Genomic DNA, 24,625 nt, shown 5'->3' on the forward strand with positions numbered 1-24,625 from the left:
AGTTTCACGTGTGTTACACAATGACCTAATTAGAGTGCCTGCTATAATGTATTTATTGTATGGTTTTGTTAGCTTGCAAGAGATATTATACAGTATGTACAAAGATTGACTTTGTTGTAATAGAGCTCTACAATAATGTAAGTAATAATTTTTGAAAGAATTCAGTAACTTCTCTAAGGATCAGTTAACCTTTGCTCTGTTTTCTTGTTATTACTTTTGTACTTCATAATAGCCATGTTGTATTTAAGTGTCTGGGTTTCCAAAGAGGAGAACCCCATGTTTGTGACACATTAACTTTCAGCACTACTGTACAAATTATTTTAGGCTTTAGAGTCAATCTAGAGTGAACTAATTTCTTGTTATTCAACATGACTTTAGAGGAAGAAAAATACGCTTTTGTTAACTGGATAAACAAGGCTTTGGAAAATGATCCTGACTGCAGACATGTTATACCCATGAACCCAAATACCGATGACCTATTCAAAGCTGTTGGTGATGGAATTGTGCTTTGGTAAGACGTTAGTTGATTTTGTGTCCAGGCTTCCAAAACAGCCTTCCACATAATTGATATATTGGTTTCTGAGTGCTTGACAGCTTTAGCTGGGGAAATAATTAGAATTGAAAGTCATCTGAGTGTGTCTGAGAAAGTACCACCAAATACAAATCTAAAACTCAGTCATTTAGACTGGGGACTGCTTTATAAGGACACTGAGAGCTTCCAATTTCTTCTCATCCCTTGAGCAAGCAGAACATGACAACTATGTTGGACATAACATATGTCAGTGTCTCCTTATTTCTAAAACACCATAGCTTCAAAATACGAAGACTCTCCTCTTCAGTTCTCACCCTCCAATTACTTCTGAAAAATGTGTTTGTCCTTGCTACTGCCCCAGAGCTAACAGTGTCTTGGCAGAAAAGATGTAAGATCATCAACACTTTCAGTTGATGGGCTGGCTATCTGTTGAGGCAGTGTAGCACGATGGCCAAGAGCATGCTCCATCATCAGTCTGCCTGGATTTGTCTTCAGCCTCTGTCACTCAGAAACTCTATCAGATGAACAGTCAGGATATTCTAACCCCTTTGTATTTCATTTTGCATATACTGTGGTCCCTGTTAAAAAGCATAAGCTAGGGATCCCTGGGTGGCGCAGCGGTTTGGCGCCTGCCTTTGGCCCAGGGCGTGATCCTGGAGACCCGGGATCAAATCCCACGTCGGGCTCCCGGTGCATGGAGCCTGCTTCTCCCTCTGCCTGTGTCTCTGCCTGTCTCTCTCTCTGTATGTCTATCATAAAAATTAAAAAAAAAAAAAATTCTGAGAAAGAATCAGAACTTTAAAAAAAAAAAAAAAGCATAAGCTATCCCATTTTGTCCATGTATAGACACTAAAGAATTCCCCCATGTGTTTTAATACAGAGAGATAATCACATGATGCTACTGATTTGATATTTAAATTTGACATGGGTGGGATCCCTGGGTGGCTCAGTGGTTTGGCGCCGGCCTTTGGCCCAGGGTGTGATCCTGGAGTCCTGGGATCAAGTCCTGCATCGGGCTCCCTGCATGGAGCCTGCTTCTCCCTCTGCCTGTGTCTCTGCCTCTCTCTGTGTCTCATGAATAAATAAATAAAATCTTAAAAAAAAAAATTGACATGGAAAGAAGCATGGTTTTCCCTGTGCAGAATCCCATATTTGGGGCACAGTATTATAAGCATCTAAAATGTTACCATCTAAGTCCAAATTTTACCAAATGAGATTCTTCCAAATAAATCACAGATTCTAGTTTAATTACTAGAACCTTTCTTCCTCTCACCACTGAATTAGCAGCACCAAATATCATGCCTAGCTCATCATTTAGGCTCTCAATAAATATGATGAATGAAAGAATCTCACACTCAACGAATTCACCTCCTTGTAAATAAATGGTCATTCTTAGTTGCAAATTTGTATAATCGAGAAGAGATACAATTTCAGTGTGGGATTTTTTTTGTTTTTAAAATTTATTCGTGAGGTTTTTTTCATTATCCAAATTATTGCTTCTTATAAAATAATGAGAAAATACCAAAAATTAAAACTAGGAAGTATTGCCCCAACCCACAACTCAGAAATACCCAACTACTGCAAACATTTTTGTCTTTTTTTTAAATTGCATTTTTCATGCATATAGTTTTTTTGTGATCAACATGATAAAAGTCATATATTGCATTGAGTTTTTCAGATTACATTAGACATGTCATGAGCCTTCAAATATTTGTGAATATTCGCAGGCTCTTTAAAAGTAAACCAGCTCCTTGTTTAATTATTGTTTCAGTAAAATGATCAACCTTTCAGTCCCCGATACAATTGATGAAAGAGCAATCAACAAGAAGAAACTTACACCCTTCATCATTCAGGTACGCATACAGTGATCTTGCACTTTCCCGGGAAATTGCCTAGTGAGTGCCTATTCTGTAGACCGTCAGTTCTGCCCTTCATTAGCTTCCCATTTAATTCTTACAACAACTCTTAAGTTGTTGAGTTTAGAACTATTATCCAGATTTGACAGAGGAGAACTGGAACTCAGAAAGGCTCCTGAGCTTGCCCAAGGTTAGCAGTGGAAGTGAAGTTCAAATCCAGGTCTAGCTCCAAAGCCCTATGTTCTTTTCATTACACACTGTGTTCAAGTATGCAGAAATGAGCAAAAGTATTTAAGCTCTTAACTAATTAGCATGCTTAAGCAGTGAAGCATTTTTCTTTTCCATCAAGTGAATATTATACTCTGAGATAGCAAACTTCCCTCGGGCAAGAGCACCTCTTGCGATGTGGAGATTGCAACTTCTAGAAATTTTTCGGACATGTGGAATAGACCTCTCATTTAGGCATTTTAAGAAATATGACTCTTGGGGCACCCGGTTGGCTCAGTCAGTAAAGCATGTGACTCTTGATTTCAGGGTTGTAAGTACAAGTCCCATGTGGGGTATAGAGATTGCTTAAAAGTAAAATCTTTGGGCAGCCCTGGTGGCGCAGTGGTTTAGTGCCACCTGCAGCCCAGGGCGTGATCCTGGAGACCCGGGATCGAGTCCCACATCAGGCTCCCTGCACGGAGCCTGCTTCTCCCTCTGCCTGTGTCTCTGCCTCTCTCTTTCTGTGTCTCTATGAATAAATAAAATAAAAAATCTTTAAAAAAGAAAAAAAAAAAAAAGTAAAATCTTTAAAAAGAGAAAAAGAACTACAACACTTAACCCACATGGATATCCTGACTCGAGTCACTCTCAGCCTTTTCTTTTCATGACAGTGTCAGTGTACTTCAAAAGAAACCACATAAAAATACCAAGTTAATTTCCCACAGAATTCTGGAAAAGACAGTAACAATAATAAGGCTGAGACTTGTTTTAGCTATGCTTGGTTTTTTAACACCAAAGTCTGGAGTTTGTTGTCTGGAATTTGTTTTCTGTGGATCATGTATGGCTGAAATTAATTTCCTCATTGAGCATTATTTTCAGTAAAGGGAGTCGACTCCTAAAAAAATGGAAAGGTCAAGAAGCTAATGTGTACATTGGCTGTCTTGCAGGAAAACTTGAACTTGGCCCTGAACTCCGCTTCTGCCATTGGGTGTCACGTTGTGAACATCGGTGCAGAGGATTTGCGGGCTGGGAAACCCCATCTGGTTCTGGGACTCCTCTGGCAGATCATTAAGATCGGTTTGTTCGCCGACATTGAATTAAGCAGGAATGAAGGTAATGGAACACAGTCATCTTGAAAGATATTTATTGGTTATTTTTTCCTGGTCATGCAGGCTGTCATGCTTTCACTTAATTGAGGTGATTAGATGATAACTAGAATTAAAAGAAGGTAATGCTATAGTGTTATCCTGGAAAACAGTCTAATTATGACTTTTCTTCTTTAGTAGTAATTCACATTTGCCTGGTACTTTAGAATTCGTTTTACAATAAAGACACAAAAGCGCACGCAGAGAGTTTGTGGAACATTCTCGAGGCCCCCAGACTGGGTATCTGTTCTTTCCTAATCTGCCTCCACAACTCCCACCCCATCCTCCACCCCCAGCTCTACCAATGTGCACCATCTCCTATTATTTTGAATATCTTTTATATTCTATCACAGATTGAAACCTCTTCAAACTATTCTAACCCACCCTTGATGGTCACAAGATTTCCTCAACTTCTTACAGCATGGGGTTTTATATCACATCATGGATTTGTAGAATGTATAGCCATACACAGTACGATTGCTGTGTGTCCTAGGTGCTACTACATGATACTCTGCCTATAAAGCTTAAAAACAGTAAACACTACTCCAGATATTACTATTTTATTCCAGAAATCACTCTCTCAATCCTAGTTATCTCTGGGGAACATCTATTTGGGGTTCTCAGGACTCCCAAGGCCCCAGAATGTCCGTCAGCAGTCTTATTTTGCACATTTATCCATGATAAGACTTTTTTGCACTTTTGAGACTATCACTCTTGCTCTTTGCATCTGCTCACAGGTACCTGTTTGAACAAATACTGTGACTCTCATTGCTAGCCTTCTTCACGGTGGTGTTTGTCTTGTTAAAGAACTTGAAGTCTGTTCAAAGAGGAAAAGGGGACAGCAAAATGACATTACATTGGCTTGTGTAATACATCTAATGGCTTGTCTTTGACAAGGTCTCAGATACATAGATGTCAGGCTATTCGATCCTTTCTAGCCTTTGACTTGGTGGAGATGAGCAAAAGGAAGGGTCCTGGACAAGCGACCTGCTGGCCCTGCCCTCACTTAAATCCCTCAGGGTCAAAATGATGTGGCATAAGGCAGAGTCTGCGAAAGATGAAATTTGCCTGATGAAGGTGTTAGTTTTTTTTGTTTTTTGTTTTTTTTTTTTTAAGATTTTATTTATTTATTCATGAGAGACACAGATCGAGAGAGAGGCAGAAACACAGGCAGAGGGAGAAACAGGCTCCATGCAGGGAGCCCGACGTGGGACTCGATCTCCAGTCTCCAGGATCAGGCCCTGGACTGAAGGCGGCGCTAAACTGCTGAGCCCCCTGGGCTGCCCTGAAGGTGTTAGATCTCTTCAGAAATCAGGCAGTGTCAGTGTGCTCATTCAATCTGGACCTCCTTTTATTTCACGGGAGGTAATTATAGCATCAGGACTACACAACTCATTCCTGAAACAGTGCTAAAATTTAGACAGTTCTCTATGCAGGCACCTCCACTTCTACCTATTACCTGAGGGAATAACTTACCTGAAACGCTTGGCTTCTCCTACACATTCAATTCAGCATAATTGAGCAGTTTTTACATGTTAGATGCTATAGAAAATGTAAAGTAGGGGCACCTGGTGGCTCAGTGGTTGAGCATCTGCCTTTGGCTCAGGTCTTGATCCTGGGGTCCTGGGATCGAGTCCCACACTGCACTCCCCACAGGGAGCCTGCTTCTCCCTCTGCCTATGTCTCTGCTTCTCTCTGTGTGTCTCTCATGAATAAATAAATAAATCTTTAGAAAAAATAAAAAAGAAACTGTAAAGTAAAATTATATCCCTTTAAAAAAGAGATTTAACCCAGGACACCTGGCTGGCTCAGTCAGTGGAATGTGGGATTATTGATCTCTGGGTTGGGTGTTTGAGCCCCACGTTGGGGGAGAGATTAAAAAATAAAAATACAAAAAAAAATAAAAATAAAATAAAAATAAAAAATAAAAATACTGGGCAGCCCTGGTGGCGCAGCGGTTTGGCGCTGCCTACAGCCTGGGGTGTGATCCTGGAGACCCGGGATTGAGTCCCACATCGGGCTCCCTGCATGGAGCCTGCTTCTCCCTCTGTGTCTCTGCCTCTCTCTCTGTGTGTATGTGTGTGTCTATGAATAAATAAATAAATTTTTTTTAAAAAATTAAAAAATAAAAATACCTTAAAAAATAGATTTACCGGGATCCCTGGGTGGCGCAGCAGTTTGGCGCCTGCCTTTGGCCCAGGGCGCGATCCTGGAGACCCAGGATCGAATCCCACATCAGGCTCCCGGTGCATGTAGCCTGCTTCTCCTTCTGCCTGTGTCTCTGCCTCTCTCTCTCTCTGTGACTATCATAAATAAATAAAAAAAATTTTTTTTAAAAAAATAGATTTACCCCTTCGAGTCAATTAATTATACTTAAATATTACTGTAGTATCTCTATACTCCTTTAGTCAAAAAGTGAGGTATAAAGGCTCTACCATTTTAAACATTCTCTCCCAAATCTCTGATTTTAATATGATTTAAAAAGGACAATTTAGGGGGCACCTGGATGGTTCAGTCAGTTGAGCATCTGTCTGGATTTCAGCTCAGGTCATGATCTCAGGGTCATGGGACTAACAGGCTTTGTGCTCAGTGGGGAGTCCACTTGTCCCTCTCCTTCTACTCTTTCCCCTGCTTACTCTCTCTCTCAAATAAATAAAATCTTTTTTTTTTAATTTTTTTTTTTTTTATGATAGTCACACAGAGAGAGAGAGAGGCAGAGACATAGGCAGAGGGAGAAGCAGGCTCCATGCACCGGGAGCCTGATGTGGGATTCGATCCCGGGTCTCCAGGATCGCGCCCTGGGCCAAAGGCAGGCACCAAACCTCTGCGCCACCCAGGGATCCCAAATAAATAAAATCTTAAAAAAAAAAAAGACAATTTAGGTAAACTTGTGACATAAAATGTTTAAAAACTGTAATTCTTTTTTAAAGATTTTATTTATTTATTCATGAGAAACAGAGAGACTGAGACATAGGTAGAGGGAGAAGCAGGCTTCTAGTAGGGAGCCTGATGCAGGACTCGATGTGGGACTTGATCCCTGGACCCGGGATCATGCCCTGAGCTGAATGAAGGCAGACACTCAACCGATGAGCCACCCAGGCGTCCCTAAAAACTGTAACTTAATTACCATTTGGAACGTGAAGACCAATAAAGAAAATAAATTACAGTGTGATAATATTTGCTGTGCATTCTCATGACATAGTGTCTTTATCAAATCATTGTATGATTATCTACTAATATATGTCTGTTGTTAGACTATCAGCACCTAAAAACGAGGAACTAGATCATACGTGTTACTGCACCTCTGTTACCTAACAGAATGTCAAAAGACCGAATGAACTTGTAATGACCATTGTCATATATTATGGTGGTTGTTTTTTTTCTTATAGCCTTGGCTGCCTTACTTCGAGATGGTGAGACTTTGGAGGAGCTTATGAAATTGTCTCCGGAAGAGCTTCTGCTCAGATGGGCAAACTTTCACTTGGAAAACTCGGGCTGGCAAAAAATCAACAACTTTAGTGCTGACATCAAGGTAACAGGGCAAGGAACCATCACGCTTTCGGGGGGGGGGGGGGGTATTGTGGATGCCGTGGGTGACTTCCTCCCCGCTGACAGAGGGAACATCCTGCCAGTTTATCACCAGGCCTTGCTGGCCCTCGATTTGATGTAGATTTTCAGGAGAGATGAAACCTTAGGAGTACAAGCACCAAGCCTAGCTTTCCTTCTGGGGGAAGGGAGCAAAGTATTACAGTCCTAACACTTTATTCTGTCACCTGTTAACCATGGAGTATCTAAGGGTGGGCCACGGCCATTCCCTTCCTACTTGCCTTCCTTTCCCAGACCTCAGGGTACCTGTTAGTAAATCCTAGAAGACCAAGAAAGGGCCCCAAGATTCCCCTTCCCCTTTCTTATTTGTCTTTGCTTCTATTGTTTGCTCCCACCTGTAGACATTGAGTTCACACATAGCTGCATCTCCTACCTCAGCGCCGGCCCTAGCGCCCTCCTACTAAAGCCCCCCCCTCTAGCCACAATACCTGGCACATCAAAGACCTGATAATATTTCTTGTGTTACATTTACTGCGCGCGAGCAATAAGAAAAAAACGAGCAGAGGAAGGAGGCATTGGCAACACTCCTTTGCCACAGGTTGCTCTAACTTCCCAGAGAGAGGGGGCCGAAATTATCATAGCAAAAACCTCACAGAGTTCTCATTAACTGACTTTCTCCAAAATCCAAGTGTTGGGACACAGGGAGCAAATTGAAGGATCTTCACCGGATGTCACTGACCCACAGGGCTATGGAAACAGCAGTCCGTGATCCTATCAATGTGTTCAGCGGTGAGAGGAAGTCATGGGATATTTGCATTACTGATTTCCTCAGGGAAAATTAAGGATAGCTCCCAAATTATGAGACCAGTAGGCCCCCACCCACCCCATCTTTTAACCTACACAATATGCTTGGCCAGTATGTTTCTGCTTTATGCACTAGATGTGTTCTTGAAAGCCAGTCTTAAATGGATTTTCAGTTCTGGAACCTATTTGAAATGTACAAAAGAAAATAATTGTTTTAAAAAAAAATGGAACCTGCCTTGAATCTTTTTAAAAAGCAAATGATTATACAGTAATGTGAAAAAAGGCTTCCAATTTATCTATGCTTCAAGTTCAGTTTCACCTCTGAAGCCCTTTTCAGGGTAGTAAAGACACTGCTGGGTCTGCTCTTTACCCATCTTTCTCAAGTGCATAGGATTCTATTATGATTTGCTTATGTACCATTAGGAAGAGATCGGAAGTGAAAGCATTTTCTCGATGGTAATGCCCCATTATAGGGAGGCAGATCCTGTGCTGGCCAATGATGGGATCTGGGTTTGCATTTCATGAATTGCTCTGAAGTGAATTTCACTCACCTGCTTTTCCCCGTTCTTAGAATCATTTCTGGCATTATGTATCAAACTCACTCAGGTAGCTTATATAAGATGCATCTCCCAGAGATTCATATTTGATAGGTTTGGGGCTGGACCGGGTGGTGTGCATATTGAACGACTTCCCCCAGGGGATTGGGACACGCACATAATCTACAGAGTTTACTAGGAGGAACATTCCTTTATAGCCCATCTGGACTGTCAAGTTTCAGTAATAGAAACGGACTGCCACTAGGAAGGTCATCTTCCAATATAACAGGATTAAGGAGTCAAAGCCTCCAGTTTCAGCCCCCTAAAGGCAGAAGCTTACTTGACATGTGTGTTGAAGACTCTTCTTAAGTGTTTGCACTGGTGCAGTTGAGTGTCCACACAGCCTGAATTCACCCAGCCTACCCCCATATGAGTAGCACCACTTCTAGGTATTGGGATCCCAAGTAAAAACATTCAAACAATGAATGAGTTCAGGAGCTTAAAAACCAAAAAATCGGAATCCCTGGGTGGCGCAGCGGTTTGGCGCCTGCCTTTGGCCCAGGGTGCGATCCTGGAGACCCGGGATCGAGTCCCACGTCGGGCTCCTGGTGCATGGAGCCTGCTTCTCCCTCTGCCTGTGTCTCTGCCTCTCTCTCTGTGACTATCATAAATGAATAAAAATTAAAAAAAAATAATTTAAAAAAAATATTAAAAAAAAAAACAAAAAATCTTCAGGGGTGCCTGGGTGGCTCAGTCAGTTAAGCATCCAACTCTTGATCTTAGCTCAGGGTCATGAGATTTGAGCCCCACCTGGGACTCCATGCTGAGCAGACTACCAAACTTGTTTGGTTAACTATATTCAGGTTATACAGAGTTAAATATTATCTCACCAGCTCAAGTGTTACTCATTTTTAAAATGTCTTTAAATTTACAATTAAATACATCTTTGACATAACTAATCTCTTCTCCATAGGTTGTGGTATATATTATGTTTTGTAATGACATAACTTGTTTATTTTCTCTTTCCCTATGCTTCCTGGATTTCTGCTCCTACTTTCTTTTCTTGCCTGTTTTATCTACCAAGCTTATTGACTTCAGTAATTCAGTGAAGGTACAGAACTAGTTACCTGTTTACTAGCATCATTGTATTGGTAATATTAATCAATTGTAGAGTCATGATAAAATCCAGTTATCTGTATTTGAGGCAGACATTAGGCCAGATAGATGGACTTTTCTGGGGGAAAGATCTGTTAGATTAGAAGACAGAGATTTGTGCCATGTATATATTCTCACAAAATCTAATGCAAATATCCTTCCACACATAGGACAATGGGATATATTCATTCTTTGTCAATGTGATCTCACTGAGATTTTCAATTCATTTGTAGGATTCCAAAGCCTATTTCCATCTTCTCAATCAAATTGCACCAAAAGGACAAAAGGAAGGTGAACCGCGGATAGATATTAACATGTCAGGTTTCAACGTAAGTATAGGTGTTCACTTCAATTCTACAGTCTTGCAAAAATAGTGCCAATTTCTTCTAAATAACAAGAATTTTTGTAATTGCACGTAATGGTGTTGAAAATTTTGAGCATTAATTTAAAATTTATTGCTGTGGGTATAAATCAAAGGCAGAAAGATTAGCTTTGGTTTGATAGTTTATTAGTGAGTTCCATAATGATGGCTCTGTTGGCTTCTATTGATTGCATAGAATATTCAAAGCAAGGGTGGGGAAATAAGTGGTGAGAACTAACCTTTTCCAAGTGTTTGGATTATAATCACAGTAAGAGATTTAATGACTAGATATGCATATATGCATCTCTAATGTTCCTGTGTTGAGAGTAACGTGAATATGTGTTTACAAACTGTTGATCCCTGAAATCCAATTTGGGGACTCACTCATGGACCATGTTCCCTGGTCACATCATTCATTTGTTCAGTGACCTTGGACAGATTTCTTCCCCCAATTGGATCTCACTCTGCTCATCCATAAAGTAAGGAGTTGGACTAGACAATCTAGTCTCAGGTTTCTAGGATCCACTGGTTTATTCTTTGGACCCATTAGTTACAGAATGCACTGTACTAATTTAGAAAATCAATATTTCTAGACTATTATGCAGTCAGATTGAGTAGATTACACTGGCTAAACCACTTACACTGCCCTTACCAGAACTGAACTCTTTGGGTCACTTGGTATGGATGAGGAGCCATCCTGTGCACTCAGGAGCTGTCTGGGAAGGCTAGCCGAGTGACCTTATGCCTGCGTAAATGGCACCAGTATACTAACTGATTCTGATTCACCTCTTCTCCATTCAGTCTTCCCTGGTTGATCATGAAACATTCTTGTTGAGGCAAAAAATGATGGTTAATTTTGTCTGTCTCGGGGCACCTGGTGATTCAGTCAGTTAAACCATCTGCCTTCAGCTCAGGCCATGATCCTGGAGTTCTGAGATGAGCCTCACATTGGGCTCTCTGCTCAGCAGGGACCTTTTTTTTTTGGACTTTTTCCTTATTGGTCAGTGTCCTTCATCTTTTTCAGCCTTATTACCCTTCCTTAGGGCCTGATTGATGATTGATTTTTATATATCCAGGATCACGTCAGGTTTTCTCATGGTCCTTTGTAATGCCTTCCTGCCCCCATCCCATACTCCCCTATCCCAAGCAACCATTGATTTGCTTTCTTTCCCCTTACATTAGTTTGAATTTTTGCGAGTTTTATGTAAACAGACCCCTACAGTATATATTCCTTTTACATCTAGCTTCTTTCACTCAGCATAATTATTTTGAGATTAATTCATGTTGTCACATGTATCATAAAATGCTTTCCTTTTTTATTTGTGAATTCTATTCTGGTGAATGGATATACCACAATTTGTTTACACATGCACGTGTTGATGAACACTTAGATTGTTTACAGTTTGGGGCTATTACAAATATAGCTGCTATGAACATTCAAATAGAACTCTTTGTATAAATATATGCATTCGTTTCTCCTTGGTAAATACCCAAGAGTGAAATGGCTGAGTAGTAAGATATGTGTATGTTTAACTTTTTTAGGAAGTGGCCAATTCACTTTCCAAAGTGGTTGCACCATTTTACGTTGCTATCGGCAGTATGTAAAAGTCCCAGTTCATCCACACCCTTACTAACACTCTAGTATGGTTAGTCCTTTTAACTTGAATCATTCTATCAGGTGCGGAATGATCTGGCATTGTGGTTTTAATTTGTATTTCCATGATGACATGTGATATTGAACATTTTTTATGTGGTTATTTGCCGTCTATGTTTTGTTGCTGTTCAAACATTTTGCCCACTTTTAATTGCATTATTTGTTTTCTTATTAGCGAGTTTTGAGTGTTTTTACATATTTTTGACACGAGTCCTTGATTGGATATGTGACTTGCAAATATTTTCTCTCAAATGTTTTTCAAAGAACAGACGTTCTTAATTTTAGCCAAGTCAGATTTAGTCATTTTTTTTCTTTTATGGATCATGCTTTGATCTTGTGTCTAAGAAAGTTTAGCCTAAAAAGTCACAAATATTTCTTCCTACATTTTTTCCTAGAGGTTTTATAGTTAGAGGCTTTACATTTAGAAATATAGTATGTTTGGGGTTAATTTCAAATGTGGTGTGGGGAGGGGCTGAAGTTATTTTGGCATATACATATTTTTTATTTGATTATTTTTTATTTCACTATTTTATATTTGACTATTTAAAATATTTTTATTCCTATTTTAAAGCTTCCTTATATTCCAGTATTACCCATGCTTTGTTAGGAATGCCAAGAAGATCAATAAAGAAAGGATTTTTTTTTTTAAGATTTTATTTATTTATTCATGAGAGACAGAGAGAGAGAGAGAGAGAGAGAGGCAGAGGGAGCAGCAGGCTCCATGCAGGGAGCCCGAAGTGGGACTCGATCCCGGATCCCCAGGAACAGGCCCTGGACTGAAGACGGCGCTGAACCGCTGAGCCACCCGGGCTGCCCTAAAGAAAGGATTTTAAAATAAGCTGGCAAATAGCATAAAGCAAACAATATGAAAGTAATAATGGACAGGTTACAAGAAATAAAATAGGCTCTATGAGAGGAAATCACTGTGCTCAGAGAGAACCCTGAAGAAAGGGTTGAATACAACTCAATTGCCCAGCTGCTGGAGGCTTATGGATTGTTCTGCAGAAGGTACCAAGCATAGCACAATAAATACACATTGTTCTGGAGTCCTCTACAACCAAGGCATCTCACTGGAGGTTAAAAAACGTAATTAAAGGGGCGCCTGGGTGGCTTAGTTGGTTAAACGTCTCCCTTCAGCTAAGGTCATGATCTCAGGGTCCTGGGATAGAGCCCACATCAGGCTCCTTGCTCAAGGGGGAGTCGGCTTCTCCCTCTCTCTCTGCCCCTCCCCCTGCTTGAGCTCTCGCGCTCTCTCTCTTAAATAAATAAGAGAAGTATGAGAATAAGAGAATAAATAAGTGCTTATGTTTGTCCTGGGGCAAAACTGTAGCGGGTAGATGTAGTAACGTCCCAGTGTGCCACTCTGTTCTTTTTTTTTTAATGGGGGGGGTGTTCTTAAACTAATTAAAGATAGCATCACCCATTGAAGACAAAGTTAAGACTGTCAAATTGTACATGCTGGGAGGTTTAATTTAAAAGTAACATTCAGGGATCCCTGGGTGGCGCAGTGGTTTGGCGCCTGCCTTTGGCCCAGGGCGCGATCCTGGAGACCCGGGATCGAATCCCATATCGGGCTCCCGGTGCATGGAGCCTGCTTCTCCCTCTGCCTGTGTCTCTGCCTCTCTCTCTCTCTCTCTCTCTCTCTCTCTGTGACTATCATAAGTAAAAAAAAAAAAAGAAAAAAAATTTAAAAAATAAAAGTAACATTCAGAGGCACCTGGGTGGCTCAGTCGACTAAGCCTCTGTTTCCAGCTCAGGTCATGGTTCTAGGGTCCTGGGATCAAGCCCCACATCAGGCTCCTTGCTCAGCAGGAAGCTTGCTTCTCCCTCTCCTCCCTTCTTGTGAGCTCTCTTGCTATCTCTCTCATTATCTCTCTCTCAAATAAATAAAATCTTTAAATAATAAATAAATGTAACATTCCTCAAGCTTCGTTTACCTTTATCTCTCCTTTCCCCACAAGATTATAAACCCCTTTCTCACATGACACTGTTCCACAGAAGTGCTTATGTTTGTCCTGGGGCAAAACTGTAGCGGGTAGATGTAGTAACGTCCCAGTGTGCCACTCTGTTCTTTTATAAGTGTAGGTCACCAGAAACAGAAGATCCAAAAGCCACTGTTCTTCCTGCGGCTCCAGGTTTTTCACTTGTAGCCTTGGGAGGTGGGAGTAGTGGGTGCCTGAGAAACTGTGTTTTTGACAATTGGGCTGCAATGATTGGATAACTTAAATTCTTCACCAACCCCTGTGTTAATCCAGAGTGAGAGGTGGGGTAGGGACACCCCGGTGGCTCAGTGGTTGAGCATCTGCCTTTTGCTCAGGTCATGATCCCGGGGTCCTGGGATCGAGTCCCACATCGGGCTCCCCATAGGGAGCCTGCCTCTCCCTCTGCCTGCATCTCTCTGCCTCTCTCTGGGTCTCTCATGAATAAATAAAACCTTTAAAAAGAAAAATCCAGAGCTGGGCACTTGACTTTCCAGAGGGGAGAAAATAGAATGGGGTAAGGGTAGAGAAGGTTACAAGTGAGGAGTCATAGGAATTAGTTGGAGGTAAGTATTCTTTACAGAAATGAGCAACTCCGCATTTGCCTGGGTGGAAAAGTTAAACAGTGACCAGGGACGCCTCAGTGGCTCAGTGGTTGACTATCTGCCTTTGGCTCTGGGGTGATCCTGGAGTCCTGGGTATTGAGTCCCACATCAGGCTCCCCATGGGGAGCCTGCTTCTCCTCTGCCTGTGTCTCTGCTTCTCTCTCTGTGTCTTTCATGAATGAATAAATAAAATCTTTTAAAAAACAAGCAAACAGTGACCAAAAAAACAAAAATTCTTTGCACTACTATTGCTATTACTACTAAAGAAAACTACTATTTGAAATATGCATTTTAAACCTGAAATTAAATTCTTGGAAACTGCTATTCTTGATTATTATTTTTAAAATATTTTCTCACAATTTCTCTTTTTCTGTCTCCCACCCTCTTTAGGGTCCAATTGAAACGTTAAAAAGTTTTAGCTTTTTGAGGAGTTATTGCAAGAGTGACATAATAATCCCAATTCAATGAAAGGTTTTATACTGAGCTAAGCGATCTGGTGCCACCTAGGGTGTTTTTGAGGTACTGCAGTCAAATTCGGCCAACTTTTTTTGCTGTTGCATTCAAAACAATTTTATAATAAGCACCATATGTTGGCTAAGAGAAAGTCGAATTGTATATCCAGCCTATCATTGTAGGGAAACATTTCTATATTTTTAGTATAGCCTTTTAAAAGATGCCTTCTTATTTTACTTCAACAGGAAACAGATGATTTGAAGAGAGCCGAGAGTATGCTTCAACAGGCTGACAAGTTAGGTTGCAGACAGTTTGTTACCCCTGCTGATGTGGTCAGTGGAAACCCCAAACTGAACTTAGCCTTTGTGGCTAACCTGTTTAATAAATACCCAGCACTAACCAAGCCGGAGAACCAGGATATTGACTGGACTCTACTGGAAGGTAATTGAAGGTTTCTCACATTCTAATGTGCAGGTCTACAGACTAGAAATACAGAGGACGTGGTGATTCCAGGATTTTGACTGAATAAGTTTCCTTCTCCACTTTCCTTTAGCAAATATCTGCTGGAAGTAGACCCAAGGGCTGAGTAAAAAGTGGCAGCTGACAGAAAGGAATGATACCAGATTATATATGCATGAAGTAGAAGGTTCAAAATGAACAAATATAACAGTCATTCCTTGGCATCCCTGGCAGTACTATAAAATCTTTAAATGTTGCTTTCAGGTTTCACGCAATTTGTTGCTTTAATATAGGCATGGAAAAGGAGTACTCGTGTGTAGCTTAGAATTTATAAATGTGTAGAGGGAAGATGTAAATTCATGAGTATAGAGAGTTCATATGACCACCCCTCCCCCCAAAAAAAATTTTTTTTATCACAAAAAAATTTTTGAATGTAAAACTGATAACATCAGTTGCTTTTGAGGTATAAGGATTTGGGGAGATACTGGGGAAGCATTAGAAGGGGGAAGAGATCATAAAAAATTCATAGACCAGAGCAGCCCGGGTGGCTCAACAGTTTAGTGCCACCTTTAGCCCAGAGCCTGATCCTGGAGACCCGGGATCGAGTCCCACGTCGGGCTCCCTGCATGGAGCCTGCTTCTCCCTCTGCCTGTGTCTCTGCCTCTCTCTCTCTCTCTCTCTCTCTCTCTCTGTCTCTCATGAATAAATAAATTTTTTAAAAATTCATAGACCTCTAAATTGTGTAGCTGGTTATAATGTATTCTTCGATTTTAAAATAAATTCAAAAAATATTTTAAAAATAAGCCTGTATCTAGAGAGAATGTTTAGAGATTCATACTGGAGAAAACCTCTAGATCTGTGCCGAAGAAAATGAAATAATCTTACCCATGAATTGATATTATATGCACATATACAAGGTGTTTAATTAATATATAAATTTTGTGAATATTCTTAATAGGAGAAACTCGTGAAGAAAGAACCTTCCGTAACTGGATGAATTCTCTTGGAGTTAATCCCCATGTAAACCATCTCTATGCGTAAGCCTTTTATACTATTATCTTAAGCAGTCAGGAACATTGTGAATGGATGTCCCAGAAAGAACTACAGCTCTGAACATTTTCCAGATGTCAGTTTACACTGGTTACTTTGACTGGAAGTGCTGAATGGTGACATCCATTATCATTTTCCAAATACACAGAAGCCCAGCTTCTTTCTTTACATGATCGTTAAGTGAAAGAATGTATGAATGTCTTTCTAACCCCCTACGGAATAGATCCTTCATATCTTTAAACAGAGACCGGGGAATGCCTTAAGTAGACCATCCATGATGTCTTGAGGCCGTTGTACTCACTGTTCTCTCAGCCTGGAATATTCTTTTCTGCCTCTAATGCCTTACTCCCTTACTATATTCAAGCCACTAATTCAGACCCTGACCACCACCTAACACTCTGCCACCCTAACCCTGGTTCTTGTTATCTTCATAGCAGTTACATACATCCCCGAATCAAATTATTTATTTATCCATATACTTGTTTATTGTCTCTCTCTGTGTCTGACTCTAGTGTAAGGCCAGGGATTTTTGTCCTGTGTGCCCAGCTTCTAGAATAGTACCTTGCCAACCAGAAGCCCTCAATAAGTATTTTAAGCAAATGAGATGGTGTTAGCTCTATCTTTAGGACAAACTGTTAGAAAATATGAGCCTTGGGTATTATCTGTGATTTTATGTTTTAGTTGGCGTACTGTTATTGTTTTTAAGGAAACAAAGGCTCAGCTGTCTGAAAACACTGATTAAATGATTTTTAAATCTTTAGTGACCTGCAAGATGCCCTGGTAATCTTACAGTTGTATGAACGAATTAAAGTTCCTGTCGACTGGAATAAGGTTAATAAGCCTCCATACCCGAAACTCGGAGCCAACATGAAAAAGGTAGATCGTTAAGTTGCTGCCTACATTTATTACAGGCCATTTTTATGCTCCGTTTGTTTCTTTTGTTGGGAAAACTCGTGAATCTGAGCTTCTGGAGAACAGGAACCATCTCTTACTGATTTTGATGGGTCAAGCTCGGGGCACCGCGCGCACATGCAGCTGAAACACACGAAAAATCCTCACCGGTTTACTCTTTGTGGGTTCCAGCTAGAAAACTGCAACTACGCTGTTGAACTGGGGAAGCATCCTGCCAAATTCTCCCTGGTTGGGATCGGAGGGCAAGACCTGAATGATGGAAACCAAACGCTGACATTAGCTTTAGTCTGGCAGCTGATGAGAAGGTAGGTGCACAGCGGGACCTGCTGAAGCCCCACAGGCCTAACAGTCTATGACTCGGTCCGTGTTAGTGTCTGGCAGGCGTGTCGGAGACCACGAGAGGTTTGTGGTTGGAGAGATGCTAGATGTTCGCGGGGATGGGGGGGGGGCGCCTCCTGGAAAGTCAGGCCGCAGAGCCGTGAACGTTTCCTGACTTTATTATTTTTTATTATCTTTTTTATTTATTCACGATAGACATAGAGAGAGAGGCAGAGACACAGGCAGAAGGAGAAGCAGGCTCCATGCAGGAGCCCGATGTGGGACTCGATCCCGGGTCTCCAGGATCACACCCTGGGCTGAAGGTAGCACTAAATCGCTGAGCCACCCGGGCTGCCCATTTCCTGACTTTAATAGGAAGCCTGGCCCGTAAACGTGAGCCCCGTTTAGTGTCAGCCAATAAAAATACAGCAAAAAATTCTGAACAGTCCATGTATCCATTTGAAAAAGATCTCTCAACTGGAATGCCGAAAAGCATTCATTATGGTCGAGGACCAGCCAAAGCACAGCTGCTTTGCAGTCATTGCCACTGTTGGACTAGTACAGAGAAGGTACCTGCTAGACTGCTGAGCTTGCTCGGGAAAGCTCTGAAACCCCCCCACCAGCACCACCTGCAAAGGGCCAGTCAGTGGTGAGCCACTGCTACTTGAATGATTTTATATATATTTTTTAATTTATATCTATTTTTTATTTATATATAATATATATTATTTATATATATAAATATATATGTGTGTGTGTGTATATATATATATATATATAGAGAGAGAGAGAGAGAGAGAGAATGAATGAATTTCTTCCCCTGAAATCTTTAGTCTTTCAAACCTGAGGATGGAAGAAAAGAAATTGAAGGGAAAGCACCTTTCTATTATTCGCATTTCCTTTCTCATGAAGTAGATTTTCAAACCTCATCTTCCCTTTCTTTGTTTAGATACACCCTCAATGTTCTGGAAGACCTTGGAGATGGGCAGAAAGCTAATGATGACATCATCGTAAGCTGGGTGAACAGAACATTGGCTGAAGCTGGAAAATCAACTTCTATTCAGAGTTTCAAGGTAAGAGTTGCACATTTGACTCTTAACCATTATGGTTGCTAGGAAGTGTCAGTCATTTGGAAGGAGAGCCTTTGGTTGGTTTGTCGGCGTGAATTTGCGTTGTGCTGATGGCAAGACCCCCATCACTCACGGGCGGGGGCGTATGGCAACTTTATATGAGTAACCCCGTGCCAGTCTGTACAAACTGAAACTCTCGGATGTATTGTCCTTTGACACTAGGACAAGACGATCAGCTCCAGTTTGGCAGTTGTGGACTTAATTGACGCCATCCAGCCGGGCTGCATAAACTATGACCTTGTTAAGAGCGGCAACCTGACAGAGGATGACAAGCACAATAATGCCAAGTAAGAGACACCAATGATACTGACGATTAATGTCCTGGCAAGAGCGCAGGCTTTGTAGCCAGGCAGATCTGCGTTCTCGCTCAGGTCCTACCATGTAAGAATGGTATCACCTGAGGGAAACCTCTTGGAGCCCCAGACTCGTCATCAGTAAAGATGTGAGCAGTAATACTTAGCTGAGAGATTTGGCAATGAATTAAATATCTAAAAGCCTAGCATCATGTCTGACATAGTAGGGGCTCGATCAGCTGTTGCTTTAGGGAATTACCGAAATACTACAGTTTGTGTTTTAATGCAGCTCAGCTACACGAACTTCCAACAAGGAGAAAATGAGCTAAGAATATTCTTCTGCCTCACGCTTTCTTTTGAAACACATTATTTACGGCTTTTTTTTTTTTTTTTACCATGCACAGATCACCTTTCCTACATATGTTGGGCTTATTTTTTTATTATTTTTTTTATATGTTGAGTTTATTATCTTGCTTCCTAAATGAGCAGGATGCTTAACCTGCCACTGACACTGTGCTTTGGAAGTTGTCTGCATTTCAGCAATATGGAGAAGGGCCTTTCCACCTGTCACTTCTCTTCTTCACCAAAGACCTAGACTGTGAGACCTGGTTTTCTAGGCAACCCATGAAAGCTTGATTAGCATACATTGAAAATCAGCCCACTGAAAAACTTCCTTTTTCAGAAACTTGATCATCTTTACAAATTTGTGTTACAAACCCCCTAGAAATGGCTTGTGTATTAATTGTAGTATGCTCCTGCCGATTTCCTGAGCTGGACACAGAAGTTCTTTCCTCCCTTATTTTATGGACCTTTTGTCTTCCTTGTTCTGACCACTCTGTCCACATACCTTCCAAATTCTCTCCCCTCCTTTGACTGTGTGGAAGATTGCACTGCATCTCCCAGAGCAGCTTGGAATCAGACATGTGACATAGTCTTCCACCCCTCATCTTTAAGATCACATGAGAGCATCCGTTATCCTATTAATGGATAAACTCAATGTGCTCAATGAACATATCAACACTGACCGTACAGCTGATCTGGATAATTATATGTATTTTTTCTCATCTTCATATCATGTCAGTGCTCCAAAAGTAATTCTCCTTGCAGAAGAAGGGTGAATAAAATCAGTCCCAAACAGCAGAGCTTAGAAATGGGATGTCACTCAAGAGTGACCGCCAAAACAAAACAGAAACCAACAAAACGTAAAACCATCCCAATTTGAAGTTTCAATGTGAAAGTTTCACATCCCAGCCAAATGCTTTTATAAGAGGAAACAGATGTCTCATCTCCTGTCCTTGGCTAGCAAGGGGTTCATCTTGATTTTTGTTGCCAATAGGTATGCCGTGTCCATGGCTAGAAGAATTGGAGCCAGGGTGTACGCTCTCCCCGAAGACCTTGTGGAAGTAAAGCCCAAGATGGTCATGACCGTGTTTGCATGCTTGATGGGCAGGGGGATGAAGAGGGTGTAAAAATCACCCATGGAAATAAAAAACAACCTTGCTCCCAGGTGTATGATTAGCAGGTCAGCTCTTCCCAGGTGCAGTGCTCATGGCTTAAGGAACCGTTGGTCATTCAAAGGACTCATAGTTGTGATTCACAAGACTCCTCATCTTGAGAACTCACAGGGGAAAGAGTTTTAATGGAAACACCTCCTCTTTCCCGGAGTCAAAGTCGGATTTGTCAGGCACACCTGAAATGCACTCATGGCCAAATCATTTACTCCCGCCTCCTACACCGCTGGCCTTGACTTTTCCCATTGCTGTATTGTCATTTCTGTGTATCTTCCCCCCACCCCTTAGAATGTCCACCTCTTGGGACTTGCTTAGATGATTCGATATGAATATCATTAGACCATAAGTTTGCTTTCCATCCAGGATGCTAGTTCTTGTTTGAGAGCTGTGGCCAGAGGGTATTTGGACAGGAGTATCCTTCGCTTATCTTTGTAGTACTGAAAATTGGCAGAAGTAACTGGCTGTGCAGAATGTAATAGAAGCTTTTCGTATTCTTTTATTCTTAAAATCTTAAAATAAGTATCTTTTTACAGTATTCTTTCTACGTGATCTTTTTTGTACATTTAAGGATATTTTGATTACATTAAATAAGACTGCTGATTTTGCTACTTTTTTTAAGGGGTCTTCAAGTACGTAAAAACCATACATTAAAGGTAGAGGAAAAGTGTTCCTTGATTTTGCATCTGCCCTCTCACACCCAAGCTGTAAACAGTTGACATATTTTGTCTTAAAAGACTTGGTTCAATATATGCTTATTTGTTTTAAAACCTGTATCATCAAACTCTCTCTTTAGATTGAAAATGCTGTTGAATATGACACTTTTGAGGAGAGAGTATGCTCAGAACGTGGACAGGATACATAGGCGAAGCATGCTAAGCATACCATAAATTTTCTAATTTTACACCTAAAACAAGGAGATGAGGTCACTAAAAAATAAAAATACATATGTAAGACTTAATGTACTCTTGCTTTGTCAAGCTGTTTGCTGTACTTTCTGAGATCATAATGTTACGCTAACTCTGAAAAGTGATGTAATCTGGTAGCAATGCATTAGTTCAAATAAAGGCATTTACATAATCATTAGTCTCTGCATGTTTCTACCCCTTCGTGGTTTGCCAGTAATGTCTGCCAGATTCCGCCCCCCCCCCCCAGTATTCTCTTTTTCTGGTGTACTGTACAAAGTGACGGTTGTTCAACTTAAGCTTTTGGAGCTGAATTACAGGGACTGAATTAAGGAAAGTCCCAGTGGGCTTCAGAGGGTTTTCTCTAATTTACCAGAATTTCCTTATCTGTTCCTCCCCTTTTCCTTCTTTCCCATCTCACTCAATCTTTTCAATGTTCTGTGATATACAGAAGACCTAAACAATGAGGGATCCAAATAACCAGTGAGGGGAGATTGTTTATGGCAGGTTTTCTTAACCTTCTCACCATCGCCATTTGGAGCTAGATAATTCCTTGCTGGAGCCGGAAGGGGCTGTCCTGTGTATTGCAGGTGGTTTAGCTGGGCTCTGTGGCCTCTACCCCTTAGGTGTCAGTAGCACAGCCCCAGTATGTGGAATAATTATATCTCTAGACGTGGCCAAATGTCCCCTGTGGGGCAGAATCACCCCTAGTTGACAGCAAGTGGTTCATGGTACCATTTTAAGGATTTGTGTAAATGAGTAATGTGTAATACAGTCCTTTGATGAACTGCATGGTGATAGTGTAAAATACTGTATAGCTCAAGTAAGAAAGATTTTTCTGAGTATAATACAAACCCCAAAGACATAAAAGAATAAAAAATGTGGGACACCTGGGTGGCTCAGCGGTTGAGCGCCTGCCTTTGGCCCAGGGCATGATCCTGGAGTCCCACGATCGAGTCCCGCGTCAGGCTCCCTGCATGGAGCCTGCTTCTCCCTCTGCCTGTGTCTCTGCCTCTCTCTCTCTCTCTGAATCTCATGAATAAATAAAATCTTTTTTAAAAAATAAAAATGTGACAATTCTGCTTTTGCAAAAAAAAAAAAACTTGTACAAATAAATACAATAAGCACAGTCAAAATATAGATGACCAGGTGGAGGGGGGCAGTTTAGTCCCATAGCCTTAGTCCCTTTGGGCTACTAAAACAAAATACAGACTAGATAGCCTATAGACAACGAATTTATTTCTCACAGTTGTGCAATCTGGGAAGGCCAAGATTGAGGTGCCAGCAGATTGGCAGCGTGGTAAGGGCCTGTCTCCTGGTTCATAGAAGGCATCTTCTAGCTTGTAACATCACATGGGGTTGGTGAGAGAGCTCTGTGGGGTCTCTAAGAAGGGCACTAATCCCATTCACGAGGGCTGCACTCTCATGACCTAAGTACCTCCTAAGGGCCCCACCTCCTAATACTATCACCTGGGAGATAAGATTTGGGGGAGACAAACATTTGGCCCATACTACCCATATGATAGGTTAATTTTCTTAATATAAAAACAGCTTTAATGAATAAATAAAAGGCAAGTCTTCTGCAAACATATACCAGAGTACCTGGTAAGGATAAACCCGGCTTAAGACCTGTCTTCTGCTAAAGAAAAGGTTTAATTAGAAAATGGGTAGGGGTGCCTGGCTGGCTCATTCAGTAGAGTGTGCAACTTTTGATCTTGGGTTGGGTTTTTTCTTTTTTTTAAGATTTTATTTATTCATGAGAGACACAGAGAGAGAGGCAGGCTCCATGGAGGGAGCCTGATGTGGGACTCGATCCTGGAACTCCAGGATCACATCCTGAGCCAAAGGCAGACGCTCTACCCCTGAGCCACCCAGGGATCCTGTCGATCTCGGGTTGTGAGTTCGAGCCCCACTCTGGGTGTCAAGATAACTTAAAATATTAAGAAAAATGGGCAAAAGAATTGATTATCCAATTCAAAAACTGATTAGCCAATGAACATTAAAAGGGAATGCTGATTCTCAAATTAATGAGGGTTATGCAATTGAAACCAAGAACTGCTTTTCTTGTCTTTTTTTTTTAGTAGCCTTTTTTTTTAAAAAAGATTATTCATTTATTCTCTGTGTCTCTACACACAGAGAGAGGCAGAGACACAGGACAGGCAGAGGGAGAAGCAGGCTTCCCATGGGGAGCCCGATGTGGGACTCAATCCCAGAACCCCAGGATCACACCCTGGGCCGAAGGAAGACACTCAACCACTGAGCCACCCAGGTGCCCCAAGTCCATACACTTAAAGTTTATACCTAAGTATTTGATTTGGAGTGGGGTTTTTTGGTAAATTCTTTGGGATTTTCTACAATCATGTATGTCATCTGCAAATGTTTTCTTCCAATCTAAAAATTTATTAAGAGGGTAGATCTCGGACAGCCCAGGTGGCCCAGTGGTTTAGCATCGCCTTCAGCCCAGGGTTTGATCCTGGAGTCCCGGGATCGAGTCCCACGCCGGGCTCCCTGCATGGAGCCTGCTTCTCCCTCTGCCTGTGTCTCTGCCTCTCTCTGTGTGTCTCTCATGAATAAATAAATAAAATCTTTTTAAAAAATTAAGAATGGAGATGACAACCACTTACTGGGAAACACAGTATTTGTGCAAGATTTTTTGTATAAAACCATTCAACACCAGATGTTAGGAACTGCAGTGACTCAGGAGGAATTGTTCAGATTTTTTTTTAAGATTTATTTATTTTGAGAGAGCATGCACACATGAAAGTGGGAGCAGAAGGCAAAGGGAGAGGGGGAGAAAGAATCTCAAGCAGACTCTCTGCTGAGTGTGTAGCCTGCTGCAGGGCTTGATCTCATGACCCTAAGGTCATGACCTGAGCAGAAACCAAGAGTCCAAAGGTTAACCAACTGAGCCACCTAAGCACCCCAAATTTTTCAGATCTTGTTCACTTTATGAAATGTCCCTCAGTGAAGAACCTAGGACTTTAGTCTTCCTCTTTCACCACTTTTTATTCAATGTACTTACCGAGGATGGAAAAGTTTTCAAAGTTGTATTTTCTGTTCAGGCTACTGTTAAACTATTTTTCATTAATAAACAATATAGAGACCCACTCTAAGGCTTGTATAAGATGAATGAAACACATACTTTTTCTTGAGCACTCTAGTTGTGTATCAGGGACACAAACACTTAACACAAAGTAAAATATAACAGCGGGAGTTT

The 24,625-nt window shown here is 41.2% G+C and overlaps 1 protein-coding gene across 5 annotated transcripts in view; it reads left to right on the forward strand.

Annotated features, from left to right (window-relative positions):
* The window catches only part of PLS3 (plastin 3), a 90,406-nt gene extending 68,817 nt beyond the window's left edge, over positions 1-21,589 (forward strand). For all 5 annotated transcript variants that reach the window (XM_055338299.1, XM_055338296.1, XM_055338297.1 and 2 more), the window contains exons 6-17: positions 379-511; positions 2,304-2,385; positions 3,543-3,708; positions 7,130-7,272; positions 10,015-10,110; positions 15,079-15,274; positions 16,251-16,329; positions 17,104-17,218; positions 17,426-17,559; positions 18,522-18,645; positions 18,865-18,989; positions 20,332-21,589. In XM_055338299.1, coding sequence (XP_055194274.1) covers positions 379-511; positions 2,304-2,385; positions 3,543-3,708; positions 7,130-7,272; positions 10,015-10,110; positions 15,079-15,274; positions 16,251-16,329; positions 17,104-17,218; positions 17,426-17,559; positions 18,522-18,645; positions 18,865-18,989; positions 20,332-20,464 — 1,526 coding nt within the window. In that variant the 3' untranslated portion in view covers positions 20,465-21,589. The remainder of the gene's footprint in view (positions 1-378; positions 512-2,303; positions 2,386-3,542; positions 3,709-7,129; positions 7,273-10,014; positions 10,111-15,078; positions 15,275-16,250; positions 16,330-17,103; positions 17,219-17,425; positions 17,560-18,521; positions 18,646-18,864; positions 18,990-20,331) is intronic.
* Positions 21,590-24,625: the final 3,036 nt, after the last annotated feature.

The sequence above is a fragment of the Nyctereutes procyonoides genome, unplaced genomic scaffold, assembly GCF_905146905.1.
Source record: "Nyctereutes procyonoides isolate TBG_1078 unplaced genomic scaffold, NYPRO_anot_genome, whole genome shotgun sequence".
Classification (NCBI taxonomy): domain Eukaryota; kingdom Metazoa; phylum Chordata; class Mammalia; order Carnivora; family Canidae; genus Nyctereutes; species Nyctereutes procyonoides.